This window comes from Cucurbita pepo, chromosome 2, assembly GCF_057944985.1.
Source record: "Cucurbita pepo subsp. pepo isolate OVF chromosome 2, ASM5794498v1, whole genome shotgun sequence".
Lineage (NCBI taxonomy): Eukaryota > Viridiplantae > Streptophyta > Magnoliopsida > Cucurbitales > Cucurbitaceae > Cucurbita > Cucurbita pepo.
Window position 1 is genome coordinate 1078544 of NC_141799.1, and position 15586 is coordinate 1094129.

General features: G+C 38.7%; 2 protein-coding genes across 3 annotated transcripts; both read right to left on the reverse strand.

Moving 5' to 3' along the window:
• Positions 1-2757: 2757 nt before the first annotated feature.
• On the reverse strand, positions 2758-5489 carry LOC111787702 (cytochrome P450 81Q32). Its single transcript, XM_023667731.2, has 2 exons — positions 4536-5489; positions 2758-3613 (listed from the first exon to the last, which is right to left on the reverse strand). The coding sequence occupies exons 1-2, from the start codon at positions 5451-5453 to the stop codon at positions 2996-2998; spliced, it is 1536 nt and encodes a 511-aa protein (XP_023523499.2). The 5' UTR covers positions 5454-5489; the 3' UTR covers positions 2758-2995.
• A 2560-nt stretch (positions 5490-8049) lies between these two features.
• Positions 8050-13865, reverse strand: LOC111789127 (putative cyclin-A3-1). 2 transcript variants are annotated; one of them, XM_087121632.1, is made up of 14 exons: positions 13659-13865; positions 13456-13553; positions 13290-13351; positions 12994-13181; positions 12729-12923; positions 11419-11800; positions 10729-10961; positions 10539-10614; positions 10353-10429; positions 10218-10251; positions 9990-10139; positions 9772-9906; positions 8615-9626; positions 8050-8525 (listed from the first exon to the last, which is right to left on the reverse strand). In XM_087121632.1, exons 6-13 carry the CDS (start codon positions 11764-11766, stop codon positions 9555-9557), a joined length of 1125 nt encoding a protein of 374 aa, XP_086977758.1. In that variant the 5' UTR covers positions 11767-11800; positions 12729-12923; positions 12994-13181; positions 13290-13351; positions 13456-13553; positions 13659-13865; the 3' UTR covers positions 8050-8525; positions 8615-9554. The 2 variants fall into 2 exon arrangements, with proteins under 2 accessions (XP_086977758.1, XP_086977759.1); XM_087121633.1 differs by lacking the exons at positions 12994-13181; positions 13290-13351; positions 13456-13553; positions 13659-13865 and having other exon boundaries at positions 12729-12936.
• Between the last annotated feature and the right edge of the window lie 1721 nt (positions 13866-15586).

The window sequence follows — 15586 nt, forward strand, 5'->3', positions numbered from 1 at the left end:
TATCTACTAATAGTAGGCTTGAGATGTTACAAATAGTATCAGAGATAGATATCAAGTAGTGTGCAAATGCCAACGAGGACGTTGGGCTCCTAAGAAGGGTGTTTTGTGAGATCCCACGTTAGTTAGAGAGGGAAATGAAACATTTCTTATGCGAGTGTAAAACATCTCCATAGCAAACATGTTTTAAAATCTTGAGGAGAAGTCGTCGAAGTGAAAGCCCAAAAAACAATATCGGTCCGTGGAAGACTAAGGTTGTTACACTCGACACATTACAAAAAAAAAAAAAAAAAACTAAACGTAATGCTAAAGTCATAGGAGTTAATCCTGAAAAGTATAAAAAATGTGGGTTGAAGCTAAAAATTGAATATGAGGAATAAGGAAGGGAATGGAAAGGAACTAAAAATGACATCCCAACGAGTCCAATTATTATGTGGGTGGAGCCTGCAACAAAACTCACAACTTGGACAGCTTGAGGGGCGGAGAACCCTCTAAAATTAGTGCACTAAAACCCACAAATATTGTTCTTACCATAAACAAAGCCAAATGACTTTGAACATACGTTTGGAACCCAGATTGGATTGGGAGCCATAATCGGTTGATATTAAACAGATTTTGGGAGTGACAGACAATGAGGATGAAGGTGCAACTAACATCAATTTTCTTTCTTCTTTTTTCTTTTTTAATCTTACTTGGAAAATGATGTCAAAAACATGTAAAATATAAAATTTATAGTAATTGAAACAAAACATTTTTCATAATTATATTAAATAACACAAATGTTCTTTTTTGCTTTATTCTCCAAACCCACCAAACAAAGTTTCAAAAGTTCGAAGCAATCCGATGCTTTTCCGACACCAAACCAACACAAAGAATCAGCTGGCGTCCATTTTAATCCACATTTCTGCTGTATTGTGTGAACTGAAATTTGGTGGCCACCGTGGCAACCACCGGCTGCGGCGGCGGCGGCCGACGATTCTACCAAATACGAAATGGGTCCAACGGCTTACGTTGATTAATGCCTGTTGGGGAGTGACAGAGGAAGCCGTGCAGCTTTTGTACACAGCATGTTCAAAGTTCAAACGTTGAAAATTGTTTTGATTGCTTTCACATATGCACCTCCTTCTCATTCAACCCAGCTTTTGCATTTAAATCAAGGCTCAAGACATTACCCCGAAAGTATTCTGTCGGTAAACAACGTGGCATGTGTTGGATTTGACTATAATCGAAATATGTCGAAACAAACAACTGGGTGTGTATAGAACAAGAGTCAAAGAGTGGCTTTGAATAGAAAAATGTTAAAGCAAAGATGTTTTTCAATTTTCTTTCTTGTAGAAAAAAACATACATCTAACGAATCCACACGTATACAAAAGTCAAAACTTGGGTTGCCGTCAGCTTGCACGTGAAATTTTGTCCATGCCAAGCCAAATAAAGTAAGAGAACAATGAAAAAAAGAGAAGCTTTAGGCGTAGAAGAACCCATTGTTCCCCAAATCGACACACTATACCAATCTTTTGAGAAGTTGAAATATTGGAAGGAGGCAGCAGAGTCAAATAGTCACACGTTCTTGGGTTTGAATCACCGTCTTAAGCAAGCCCTCCCCTTAAATATATATATATATATATATATATATATATATCCCAAATTCTCCTACTCATACTCACAAACTTAGGTATGGCAATGGAATTGAGGGGCACAGCATCAGAAAGACGTCTCTGTTTCGTTGTGGGTGTTCTGTTAATGGTGGTTTCGACCCAATTTGTAAGTGTTGAAGGAAGGGTTCTGAAAGGAGTTGCAGATGAAGCAGTGGTGGAGCCAATTGGAATGGTAGCTTACATGGCTACACTTGATTCATTAAGTGGCAGTAGTCGCAGTGCATTTAGCAGCTTGAGCTTCGTGCTGTCGTCTGGGCCTAGTAAAAAAGGTCCCGGACATTGACCATTGTCTTCAGTGTTTCTTCTTCATTGTTTTGTGTATAATTCTGCACAAAAATTGCAACTTTATGTATCAGTGTTATGGAGGGAGAATTTGTGCCTTCATTTATTCCAATAACATAGTTTCATTATGAAGTTGGGCTCTACTTTTTTTCTGCTTTTCTTATCACCCAATGCTTCATTTATTTCAATAACAGAGTTTCACTATGAGCCTCTCACTCAGGTGCTCACTCTTATCACCGAGTGAGTTGGTCAACTCAAAATAGTGTCGCATACAGCTTAACGACATATGCTCAAGTCTCTAGCCTCGTTTGAGATTTTCAAGAAAGAGTTTGAAAGCAAGGTTGAAAGAAAAATTAAAAGAAACATTACCGCTTAAATAGCATATAATTAAGGGTAGGAAGAATCGCCCGACCAGTCACATCCTCCTAGAATGCAGCTTGAGCCATTTCAGGTCTACCAAGGATAGGCATGATTATGCCGAAACATCATACACTTCCTAAATACAAAAAAGAAGCTAGACATCATAAAAACGATAAAAGAAAGCAGTAAAGTGATACAAAGTAATGAGTTTGACATGTAACGGGCATGCGGTCATGGGTCAACATGCCTTAGATTAGGCAAGAATAGGTCCCAAGCTTTAGATTTGCCCATACGAACCAAGATCACATCCAAGAGATAACGATACTGAAGATAAGATGACTGATAAAGATTTAAAGGAAATGAAAGCGTACCTTCTTTTTCAAGATAACGTTAACGATAACAACGAACAAAGATAACGATCCAAGATCACTTATTCTAATAAGATGTACCTTTTTTTTCCATTGGCACGAAAATTACTTTTATTTCCAAAATATTACAGAATTTTACATTCATTTTCCACATTCGTACTAGGATACATGCCAACACACAGCATATTAGCAAACTTAGATACAACATAATACCCAATTTTAAGCACACAATCAGACATCTCTCCGAATGGTCGGAAGAGATTATAATTTTGACCCTTGCGAGATTAAAAACAAGAACACCAACACACATAATGGTTATTAGAAATAAAAATCAAAGCTGTGATAGTAAATGAATGATGGGAGTACGAGGTTTGAACATAGCTACCAAAGGGCTGGCTTTGGGCATGGTGAGTCCAATTCCAGGAGTCAAGTCTACTTCCTTGCTGTCGAGTCTCTCCCACTCAAAGCACTGAATCAGAGTGGCCAGCGCCAACCCCACCACTCTGTGCGCAAGGCCAGCCCCTGGACACGCCCTTCTCCCCATCCCAAATGGCAACAATTTACTTACTTCCACACTCTCGCCCTCTTTGAACCTCTCTGGTCGGAAGCTATTGGGATCTTCCCACACTTTTGGGTCTCGATGGATGGCCCATGCATTCACCACTAACATGGTTCCTTTCGGAACGTCAAACCCTCCAATTGTGCAGTCCTCGGATGATTCTCGTGGAACCAATATTGGAAGCGCTGGAAATAGGCGATACGTCTCGTTGATTATGCCTTGAAGATAGTGTAGCTGGTTAAGATCCATCTCCTCTACCAACCGTTCGTCCCCAACATGCTCGTTTATCTCAGTCCACGCCTTCTTCATCGCGGTCGGATGGTTGAGGAGTAGCGACAACGCCCACTCTAGTGTTCCCGCTGTTGTGTCAGTTCCAGCCGCCAGAAGAGTCTACACCATTCATTTATTTACATAAGTTAGAAATTCCGAAACTACTCGATGGTATAATATTGTCTACTTTTAAGTATTATGTCTCATGATTTTACTTTTTAACTTCTCAAAAAACATCGTAACAATAAAGATATATACTTTACTTGTAAGTCCATTATCAACCCCTTAATTAGCGGACGTGGGACTCTTCTCCCAACAATCCTCCTCTCGAACAAAGTATATCACGAGGCCTATAGAGCCCTCGAACACTCTCCTCTTACTCGAGGCTTGACTCCCTTCTCTAGAACCCTAGAACAAAGTATACACTTTGTTCGACACTTGAGAGTCATTTTTTACTACACTTTCAAGGCTCACAATTTCTTTGTTCGACATTTGAGAATTCTATTGACATACCTAAGTTAAGGACATAATTTTGATATCATGTTAAGAATCACAGTGTGATCCCACGTTAGTTGGAGAGGGGAACGAAATATTCTTAATAAATATGGAAACCTCCCCCTAGTAGTAGACTCGTTTTAAAACCTTGTGGGGAAGCCCAGAAGGGAAAACTCATATATGCTAGCGATGGATTTGACCTGTTACAAACGGTATCAAAGCTAGACACCGAGTAGTGTGCCAGCAAGGACACTGAGCCCTGAAGATGGTGGATTGTAAGACCCTACATCAGTTAGAGGAAAACGAAGCATTTCGTATAAGGGCGGGGAAACCTAGAGAGAGAAACACAGAGAGAACACTATTTGCTTACAATAGCTCTTAAAACTTTGATTTTGGTTTTTTCAAAAAGATCTCATAAGCGGGAGATGTATTACTTACCTATAAACTCATTATCAACCCGTTGATTAATAGATGTAGGACTACGCTCCCAACACTCTAAACAACATAATCATCGTAGATTTACGTGGAGATTTATAATTTTGCTTACCAAGAATTGGCCCTTGATGATATCGTCCTTGTAGTATTCAGGTTCCATTTGTTGCATGGACAGGAGACTATCAATCATGGTCTTTCGTTCATTGTCATCCGCTTTCTTGTTCCGACGTTCATCAATCAAGCTTTGAGCAAAAGCATCGCCATCCACCCTCACTTTAGCCAACCTCTTCCTGAATCCTTGATAATCCACCAATTTCAAAACCGACAAGAAATCAGCTGGATACGATGCTCCGCTCAGTAGTGGAACTTGCTTCATTGTGTTCTTCAACTCCCTCGCCTCCTCACTATCATCCACTGCTTCATCTCCGAAGTAACGCTTCCCAACCATCAACATCAACGCAATATTGAAAGACAGCTCCGTCAATTTGGACCTTATCTCCACTCGGACGTTATTTTTGCCCGAAATTCGGTATAAACTTTTGAGCCATAATTTAACCTCCTGTTGTCGGATGTTAATTAATGCGTTGAGACGGTACGTGGAGAGTAGCTCAGTGGTAGCTATGCGGCGCATGATGCGCCAGTGCTGTCCGTAAGCAGTAGCACCAACGGCAGTGTAGTCATAATTGAGAATCTTCCCGGAAATCATACGAGGACGGCTGGCAAATATGATGTCGTTTTTGGAAAAGCACTCCTGGGCGGCGGCGGGGGAGGAAACAACCACCACGGGGCGGAAACCGAGTGACAGCGACAGGATTGGACCGTACTTGTGCGAGAGATCTTGCAGCATTTGGTGGAATGGCTCTTTTAGAAGATGGAGGTGGCCGATCACTGGAAGGGAAGGCGGGCCGGGTGGGAGATTTTTGTGGTCCACTTTTCTGAATTTGAAAATCACAAGTAGAGCTAAAATGAGGACCAACAATGGGACCTCAAAATTAGAGAACAACAATGTCTCTTCCATCGTTGAATGCATTATGTTCAAAGTTCGGGTGGTGCGATGGATACCGTACCCATTGCATGGCTTTTATAGACGGGAGTCATGGTACCAACCCCACATTTCTCAATGATACCATATTCTCCACTTTAAGCATAAAGTTCGTACTAATAAAGATATATTCATTACTTAAATTAATTTTAAAAAAAATTATATTTTTAATCTCGGAATGTAATTATTTAATTAGGTCACGTGTTTTTTCTCAAAAGGGATAATGTCATATTTTTAGAATAAAGTTTAAAAGCAATAAATAATAAATCATATGACATTATTTTCACAAATTAATATCAAAATAATAATATATATTTTTTGGGGATGATAATAGTTAAAAAATAAAGTAATAATCTGAAGTTGAATTTGGAAGAGGAATAAAGAAAAAGGAAAACCCATCCCTATAGTGGCTATATAATTATTGCCTCCAGACATTGTCGGGACTAATACGCCAAAAAAATAAAAAGAGGAACCTATCTCTTTGATATTTTTTTTTTAAATAATTTGATTGGTTAATTACTATCTCGTAATCCATTTTTCATAAAAGATTTAAAAATTCAAGAATATTTTTTTTAATAATTTACCCTTAAAAAAATTAAGTGATAACTAAATCTTGCTTTTTTTTTTTTTATTTATAAAGTCAGTAATTAAAAATAAAAAAAAATAAAAAAATAAAAAAGAAGGGAGATGTAATTTGGCACGTGCGAATATGTGAGAGTTGAGGCCCATATGGCTTAAAAGTTTTCAATGACTGCATGATTGGAATGGGTGTGTAATTATAGCAACTCTAGTGCGCTGTCTTTTAACCAAAAAAAAGAAACATAAATAGAGAAATTCACTAGCATGACGTCTTAACTAATCATTTTTCTCCTATAATTTTATCTTTGGAAGATTAGTGTAATACTCGTCTTATAATTTTAAAACATTTTTGTTAGGAGGAAGTTTTCACACTCTTATAAAAAAATGTTTCGTGAATCTCATGTGTTTAGATTTTTTGATTCGGAATTAAATTAAGTTAGGAAATATAATTAAAATTGAATAATGTGATTTTTTTTTTTTTTTTAAAGAAAAAAAAAAGTGAAAGAATCTGTTGAAGATAAGGTTGCTAAATGGGGGACACTGTTCGCAGTGCTTTTTCTTTTCTTTTTTTTTTATTATAATAAAACTATTGTTTTCAATTTAATATTAAAATTAAACATTTCAAAATAAAATGAAAAAATATTTAGAAAGAATTTAATTTTTATGGTTTCGAAAGAATAGATAAAAGAAAGACTACTGATGAAACGTGGCGTACTGTGATTGGCCCACGTGTCTGGTGGATTTTCAACCGTATTTTCCTCTTATTAGATATGACTTTTGTTGGCTAAACGTTGGAAACTAAATATAAATTCTCCATATATATATATTATATATTTATTTATTTATTTATTTATTATTATTATTATTATTTTGTAAACACTTTATAATTATAACATTTTCTTTAAAAAAAGAAAAAAAAAAGGAACATTTTATTTATAAGTATAGCAAGTTTGATTAGATTAAAGACTAAAAAGTAGGAAGAGTGGGTGGAATTGTATGTTTTATTTTAATGGGACCTTTACATTTGGAGTAATTCATCCACTTGTGTGTATCTTTTAAAATTCATAGCATGTGTCTTTTTTCATCAAAGTTGGCGTTTTTGGGTCATTAGTCCTCTTAGTCTGTTCTAATCCATGAACACATTAAGCAAGTTATGGGGTTTACGTATCCAACCTACAAAAAACTGCGTTAAACCAAGTTATGGGATTATAGGTAACTGTATGTTTTTATTTTTGGCCCTTACATTAAAACACAACAGATAAGTTGTCGAGGGTGTAAAGGAATCCTAGAATGCGAGGCTTGCGCATTGCCTTCAAAGGGCTGGGCTTCGGCAATGTCGGGCCATTTCCATTCACATATCTATTTCCTCATGGTCAAGAATCCATGGATGGGATGGCCCAACCATTCACCACCAACGTACCTCCTTTAGGAATATACGCGAGGAAGTCTTCGCTGGCACTTGTTCTCTTCTCCGATTGATGTGAGACCTCCCAATCTACCTCCCTTCGAGGTTGAACGTCCTTGTTAACACATCGCCCGGTACTAGCTCTAATACCATTTATAACGACCCAAGCGTACCACTAACAAATATTGTCCTCCTTATAAAGAATGTTTGGTCCTATAAATGCTAGACTATGACTTGAAGATGGTAAATTGGTAGTGGTTCCAACACAATGGGTAGTTTATCTAACTCCATGCCTTCTTAGTTTTTAGTTATTATTGTGTTTCCTTTTGCATATAATTTATGTTTAAAACAACATAAAATTGAAGCAACATAAGTGGGAAAAGGGATCAATATGACCAAAGAAAGAAAGGAAAAAAATAGGCACTCCCCATTGATGGAAATCTACCAAACAAAATCTGCGTAGCCCCCACAAGCCAAAAATGGCATGACTTCAAAAGAATGATAGATATACAACTATACAAATGCTACATTAATAACCCATAAGACTGAATAAGAATCATTTTGGGCATACACAACGCGGATTTTGGAGAACTTGAGAAATAGAGAACACATCTGTTGAAGAGCATATAATATATATATATTTATTTAATTGAATCTTACAAAAATTATTTGGAAAAGGAAACAAAGGAGGACGCATTTCCCCATAAAGGTTGCACCCAGGAAAAAGCTGAAGGAAGGCAAGCAAACCAGAAGTCCACGTGGTCACGCCTCCCAATTAGAGTCAACACCATCATTTTGACCATATTTCATACGACTATCGGACGTAGTCTCCATTCCCAGAGCGCTTCAACGATTATGGAGAGGATCCGAAGTGTTTGGGACCTTCCTCTTGCTGGCAAAGAGCGCACTGAATGAGTGTCTCCATGGCGGCGACGGCAGCTGCTTCCGGTGCTTCTCCTGCATTTTTGACGGTGGATGTTGATGGATGACGACGACCCCCATTGTCCCTTTGCTTTCTCCGGAGACCAGAAGAGTGAAAATCGCCATTAACAGAAGCAGCCGAACTTCCATGGACACTGGAAATGGCATATTGAAATAGAGTGGTTAGCAAGAGAGAAGGAAGGGGCAGCAGAGGAGTTTCAGAGGACAAAACCCAGCTGCTTACTTCTTAAAAATGGTCTTCTCAGCTTAGTTGGAGGGAAAGGTCAGAGGGAAAGAAAAGTGTTCGAACGAAGGAAAAGTCATATGGCTTTGTATGGCATGGCAGGGCAGGGCAGTATCGAAGGATAAAGAAGAAAAGTGTAAGCTTAAATGCAATCGAGTAGACAACCTGCAAGACCAGCAACACAGCAGACGAGACGAGGCCACTTTTCCTTTTCAGCAGAAGCCTTTTTAATATTCTTTCTTCCATCGTGCTGCTTTTCTTTCTAGCTTTCAGTCCCTTCAACCTCTGAAGCAGAGGGTCATTTTCATTTTAAGCCTCTACGTAAATAAAGCATTTGTAGCAGCATATCCATCCTGGCTCTTCTCTTCTCTCGCTTCTGCCTTTTCCCTCTTCGAGCAATCCTTGTCGACGTTAGAGACCATTTGCCCCTTCAGAAAACTTTTAACAATGCATGCACGACAATGTGCTACATTTGATGCTTTTCAAGGCACCCTTTTTAGTTCTTGCAATTATTAGACATGTGGTTTATGTACATTGCCAACTCGAACTTCGAAAAAGAAAATTTCAGAAACTCTATGCTTCAAATGGGCTTCCGGCCCAATGCATGATGTGCATTTGCTGAATTTTTTACAGTACTAAACACACCCTAAAATCTAATAACGTTGGGTTATCTGTTCTTTCAAAAGAAATCTTTACAAGGGAAGAAAATGCAGTAGTGTTGTGGGAAAAATGCAAGCCTTGGCTTCATGCTTTGGCTTGCCTTCCAATGCACAAAAATGTGTTCCATTCCGAGTAGACACTCGACTCTCAACTAATGCCCTATAGAGCTTGTACAGATTGAAATTGAACCATGCCTCTGGAATTCAGATTCCTATCTAATATAAATTTCTATTCGCTCCCATATACTAAGCTCCTAACTACTATTTGTCATCTTGTACAGTCATATTCTAACATCTTCAAAATATGGAATAGGAATCTCTGGAGGTGAAGGCATGATAGACACAAATTTGTACTGCAATAAGACAGGAATGTATGAAATAAAAATTAACGGCAGTGCTTAATTCCAAGAACTCACAGAAGCTAAAGTTTTCTAAATTCATCATATAATAGGAACCTTTCTATCCAGCATAAAAGTGGGCATTTAACCAAGAAAATACCTTATGTTGTTTGTATTTCTCCCTTATAGCTGCCAAAGCGCCTCCTCTTCTACTAAGGTATAAATCATGTACAAGTAGAACGCAATCTTTCATATCAGCTGGCTTGTATCCAGTAAAATGCTCCAACCTGGAGGTCTACATGACATAAAATATGTTACACATGCCCAATCCCTACCAAAAACAAGATGATGCATAATCCAATGTTTTAGAAATCTTACCCAAGGATGCTTCTTTGGTTGGATCATAAATCGTGCTAGAAATATAACAGATGCAGCAATGAGAGATGGTACGAATTTGACACAGTTGTAGTCTAGTAGACTTAACTCAGCAAGATAGTAGCCCAAGAATTCAAATTGCAAAGTATTAAACTGCAAAAACCAATAAGAAATAAGTAACTAAAATTCATGTTAGGCATCCTTACAATTAACAGAGGATTAGGAAGCTACTTCGTAAGTCTCTTGAGCAATCATTGTGAATCTCCTGCACATCAGAATAATGTTGCGTAAGTTACCAAACCATGCAGCTTCTGCACATTTTGCATAATTACTAGCAGTAAAAGGTAGACAGACCACTGCACTTGCCTTAAAAATGTCTTTATTGTGGGACTCCCAAGTTCAAATTCCAGTGATTTCAATATATCTGCCTCCATCTCAACCACCTTCAGAATCAAAATAAATACAGAATGCTATGATCCAACCACATTTGATTATGATGAAACCTTCCAGAAAATTGACAGAAGATTAAACGATAGATGAGTAGCAAATTACCTCTTCTCTATTGTAGGTATTGTCTGTTATATAAACAAATTCTTCAACATGCGGAGGACTGATTTCTTCATACTTTCTAAGTACACACAAACATACGAAAAGAAACAGAGTTGAGTTAATTGGGGGATTTTATGTGAACCAAGAATGAGCCAGAGGGCAAAAGATCAGTGGGGGTATTAAGCAGGCTTACGAGGCAATGAGCATGGCAGAAACCCCCAGCAATTGAAGTTTTTGCCTGCTGATTGCGTTTAGAGATAAGTATCTGTCAACATATGAAATAGAGAGGTAAAGAGTGTCTGAAACAAGCTTGTATTCTTTTGCAACTTCAACCAACCAATCGACCAGAATCCCCCTCATATTGGCACTTATATCCTTTTGTACCCTCCCGATGTAATCTGGTAAAGGTCTTCTTCGTGGATCAGTCTGAATGTTCAAATAAGAATCAGCATACGCAGAGATCCAGGAAATTAGAAACCCCCAGCACACACACACTTCCGTATTAATCTAAGATGTCAGGACACTATTGTGATACCATTGAAATACAAAAATCAGATTAAAACTAAGATTTGAAGACAGGATGATATATCATAAATCGACCAAAAACGAAATGGATGCCCTCCCCCCACCCCCCACACAAAGCGGGCAACTAATCTTCTTGCATCAGAGCTAAAGGGTATGTGAAAATTGGAGCAATATATTCCATTCCTAGACAAATCCTCATGAGAAAGTCTAATTTTAATGTAGGAGCGATTAAACTGGAGGACCGTGAATATACGAATCAATAGCAAAGCCAGTAATCAAGGATTAAATAGAAATAAGTTGTACAAATCCCATTAATCAAAGTGGAGTATTAATTAGTGGGGGGGAGAAAAACTCGAACCTCCATGGCGCGAAGGTACTCATAAATATCCGAGGCGAAAACCGTGCACATTTGCGGGTCTTCGGAATTGCCCTCATCCGATAGCTTGACATCAGCATCCGGAAGCGTATTAATTTGAGCGGCCGCACTTGTCTCCGCTGTATCCCTCGATTTGAGTCTCCGTCTCTGCCTGCTGGGTCTGGACCTGGAAGTCCGATCGACGGAAGAAGAAGTAGCATTCTGTAAAATAGGAAGCTCTCCGAGAACGACTCTCCTCTTGTTAGCAGAGCGATCGTGGGGGGTAGCAGCCTCGGCGGACCTCTTCTTAGAACCCCGAGTGAGTCGAAATATATTCTCCTTATCCGCCATAGTTAAGAGTCGACCTGGGATCTGAAAAAGGGGGCTGGAAAAGACAAAGTGAGAAGGAGAAGTGGGTATGTTGGAGTTGGTTTAGGTGAGGAATTGGCGGTGGCGCGGGTAGAATATGTACACCAAGAAAGAAATTGGGAATAGATTTTGGGGAAAATGAGAAGCGCCAGTTTTGATTTTCAAAACATGAAAACCAAATTAAGTGAATCCGCAGAAACATTAAGGTCGCGCGCTCTTCCATTCCGACCAACCTTTCACTTCAGATTTTATGGCTCTATTTTTAAAATTTTCAGACTTTCCCCATTTTCGTTCTTCCCGGGTTTTAAGCTCATACGCCACCGTTTTGTTCTTTTCGGAACAATTCTCCCGCCCCCGCCTCTACCCAATGTATGTACCCCAAATCTTAATTAGTTCCCCAATTTCTCAAATTAAAATACTTCTAATTACCTAATTAGTTAATTAATGAATTACAAAGCACCCAAATTTGAATTAAAAAGGTTAGAACACCCAATGTCGAATCAGGACAATTAAGGGTTGTTGTTATAACAAAATGCAAAAAAAGCAAAAAAGTGTGAAGAAGATGAGAGCAATCTTGACCATGCAGACCAGAAACAGCATATAAACTTTAAAGAAAGTGAGTCCATATTTAATGAAATTGTAATGTACTTTGGGGGATTCAAAATTCAACGCGTTTTATGAGGAGGAGGAAGTCAGATATGAATGGGACACCCACCAATACCCTCTTTCACCAATCACTAATGTTACTACAAAGCTAAACGGGAGCGGCTTTTGGGGGTTTCCATGTCCCCACCGGCCACCACACCTTGCTTTGCTTCCCCAAAGCTTTAGCCTAACGACACAACAGCCAAATCTCTGGCTCACTCAAGTGTGCCCAAGAATCGCTCGAATTTGTTCTATTTTGGGTTGAATTTTAATAATATAAAGTTGTAATCCATTTTTACCCGGCAACGCAGATGGTTCGCCGGATTCCTGAACTGCGGTTATCACCGTCGGGAACAATCGAGGATGTTTCTAGGGATCGGTCTCTCCATGGGAAAATGTGGATGAAATTTTCAGTGATTGTGTATTTTCTTCGGGAAGAAGATTGGAAGAAGACGACGCTGGCGGTGCCATCCTCACGTCGCGACTGACCCGATCTAAGGGAAGGACGAAAGAATCAAATTAACAGAAGCCATCCATTATGGATTCCGAAATGAATTCACGTACCCGATAACACGATTTTCGACCAAAAAAACTCCGAACGGCCTCAATCTGCGAGCGGATTGCCTGTGGAGATAAATTCGGGCGAGGCGTCGCTCCTAAATATTCAAAGCAGAGCCAGTCGGTGTTCGTTCGGAGACAAGCGTCGCTCTTAAATGTTCGGAGCTTTCCGGAGGAAGCAGTGAAGAGTAAACCTGTTGAATCACAGAATCACGCCGTTGGTCTCCCAATCTTTCACCGATTGAAATTTTGAAACGCTGAAAACGGAAATGAGGATTAAGTTGAAGATTAGGGTTACATACGCGAGAAATGTCCGCCCGCGCTTCAGAGGAAATGCACTGCCGCAGTGCTAATGGAGCAATTCCTGCAAAATTTATCATTCGAACTGTAAAATTAAGCCGCAGAGAACCCAATAGCAGCAGAATCGATACAACAATCAATCAACCAATCAAAAGCGGCAGCACTAACCTTACGAGCAAGCACTTTGATTTCCTCAACGAGCATTTCATCCACATTTTCCGCCTGGCAGAGCGTCGTGATCTCCGACAAATCGACTTCAGAATGCCCTAAATTGAATCGTCCATAACAAACCGAAATCAAAATAGCCTCCAAATTTATCTCCAGATTGAACAGATAATATATCCAAGTACGCTTGTTGCTTTACACGTTACCTAAACTGTTTTCTTAGATCCCGAAACTGATATTCGCTGCCGGGAATTTAATGCTGAATATTCTGTCGTCGTGATCAACAGTAAATAGAGGTACGCTTCACGATCTCATTTCTCACCGCCGAAAGTGGATTTCATGTGTAGCTTATTGCGATGATCATTGCAACTGTTGCCGCTTCACATGAACCCATTAAAGTGATTATTATTTAATTAATAACCACCCAATAAGTCGACATCTAGAATTATTCTTCCATAAAATAAAATATCTTCAAAAACTTATAATATGCATAACACGCAAAATAATAGATGATAATTCAAGTTCATAATATATGATTGTTGTCATAATTGTTGTTATTTATTTCTTTGAAAGTACCATATCATTAAATTTGAGAAAAACAAAATTAGAACCTGGACGTGTGTTCTTGCCTCAACTTGTGGATAGCCATAATGAGAACAACCCTTAATTCGATGTACCAGAAAATGATGAGAACAATATCAGAGGCTTTCCATAATTCTCTATGATTGGCCCTATTCGTGTTCTCTTTAGATTTTTTCTTTTGAGCTTCTGGCACACCACTCTGATACTATTTATAAACGTCCAAGCACACTGCACAAGGGTTTTTTCTTTTACGTTTTCCTTCAAAATTTTAGAACGCGTTTAATAGAAAAAGTTTTCACACCTGTTATAATCTCGTATGGGATATCGAGGGGCTTGGGATGTTACAACACGGATCGGGAAAATCAATGCCATGGGTAATGATTAAAAAAAAGTTATAAAAACAAAAATTAAATAGACATGTTCAATTTAGATAATATGGTTTCTTTATAACGAAATTAAGTAGGAGACAAAAAAGTCGATTTCTGATCTGTTCATAGCGAACTAAAATCCCTTTTGCAATTGGCACGTGGCGTCGTCATGGGACCAGGTGGGTGCTGAGTGGGCAGGGCCCATGAAGAGATGGCGGCGAGCGGCCCGAGAGATCATCATGCCCTCCACATTGGCATCATCTCAATTGCCTATTGGCCCACTGCGATGACCTGGATTACATAATTTTCCATTTATTATTATTCCCTTTAAAAGCTGGATTATTCTGTTTAATTTACATATAATACTACAAAGCTAGAATCACTGATTAATCCAGTCACGTTCAACTGGATGCCATCTGAGGCGCTCCCGATAACAAACCCATATAAGAATCGAAACGATGAGGGTGAGGTTTCTATACTTTTATAACAAAAGTGTTTTATTTCCCTCTTCAACGGGAGTGAGATCTCACAATCCACCATTTTGGGCCAATGTCCTCGTTGACATATCGCCCGTGTATGGCTCTGATGCCATTTAGACGATTACAAACACTTTTCCAAATGACAAATTTGGTCAAAAAAAAAAACTGATAAGCGTATAGTTAAATCGTCAATTGAACCTACAAATGATTGGTTGACTAAGCTTAACAATTCATAATATGAAGTATGAATCCTGATGGGCTCGATTAAACATAACTAAGCAAGCTTATTAAAACTTATCCAAACGACCTATGAGCCCAATAAGTGAGATGTCGCATTCCAAAATTGAATATGAATATTACTGATAAGTTATTTGTTAATCTTATTTTATGAGATATTTAAAGAGCATTGACCTCGAAAGCTGAAGCATCTTAGTTCGGTTGATGCTCTGCTCCGCTTGGTCGGAAAATGACAAAATCGAGACTAGAAATTGTGTCCGTTTTCCATGCAAAAAAACAACCAAGTTGTTCTTTCTCCTTTTCCATTGGCTGTTTCTGCACGCCACTCCTTAAACCATGTGAATTTGAATCAATATACAACCAAAATATTTACAAGTTGTCTCAAGACCACCGAAACCGAAACGACAATAACCACACCGCTTCAAATAAACAACGTAACACGAACCAACAACCACCTTTCTTTCTGTC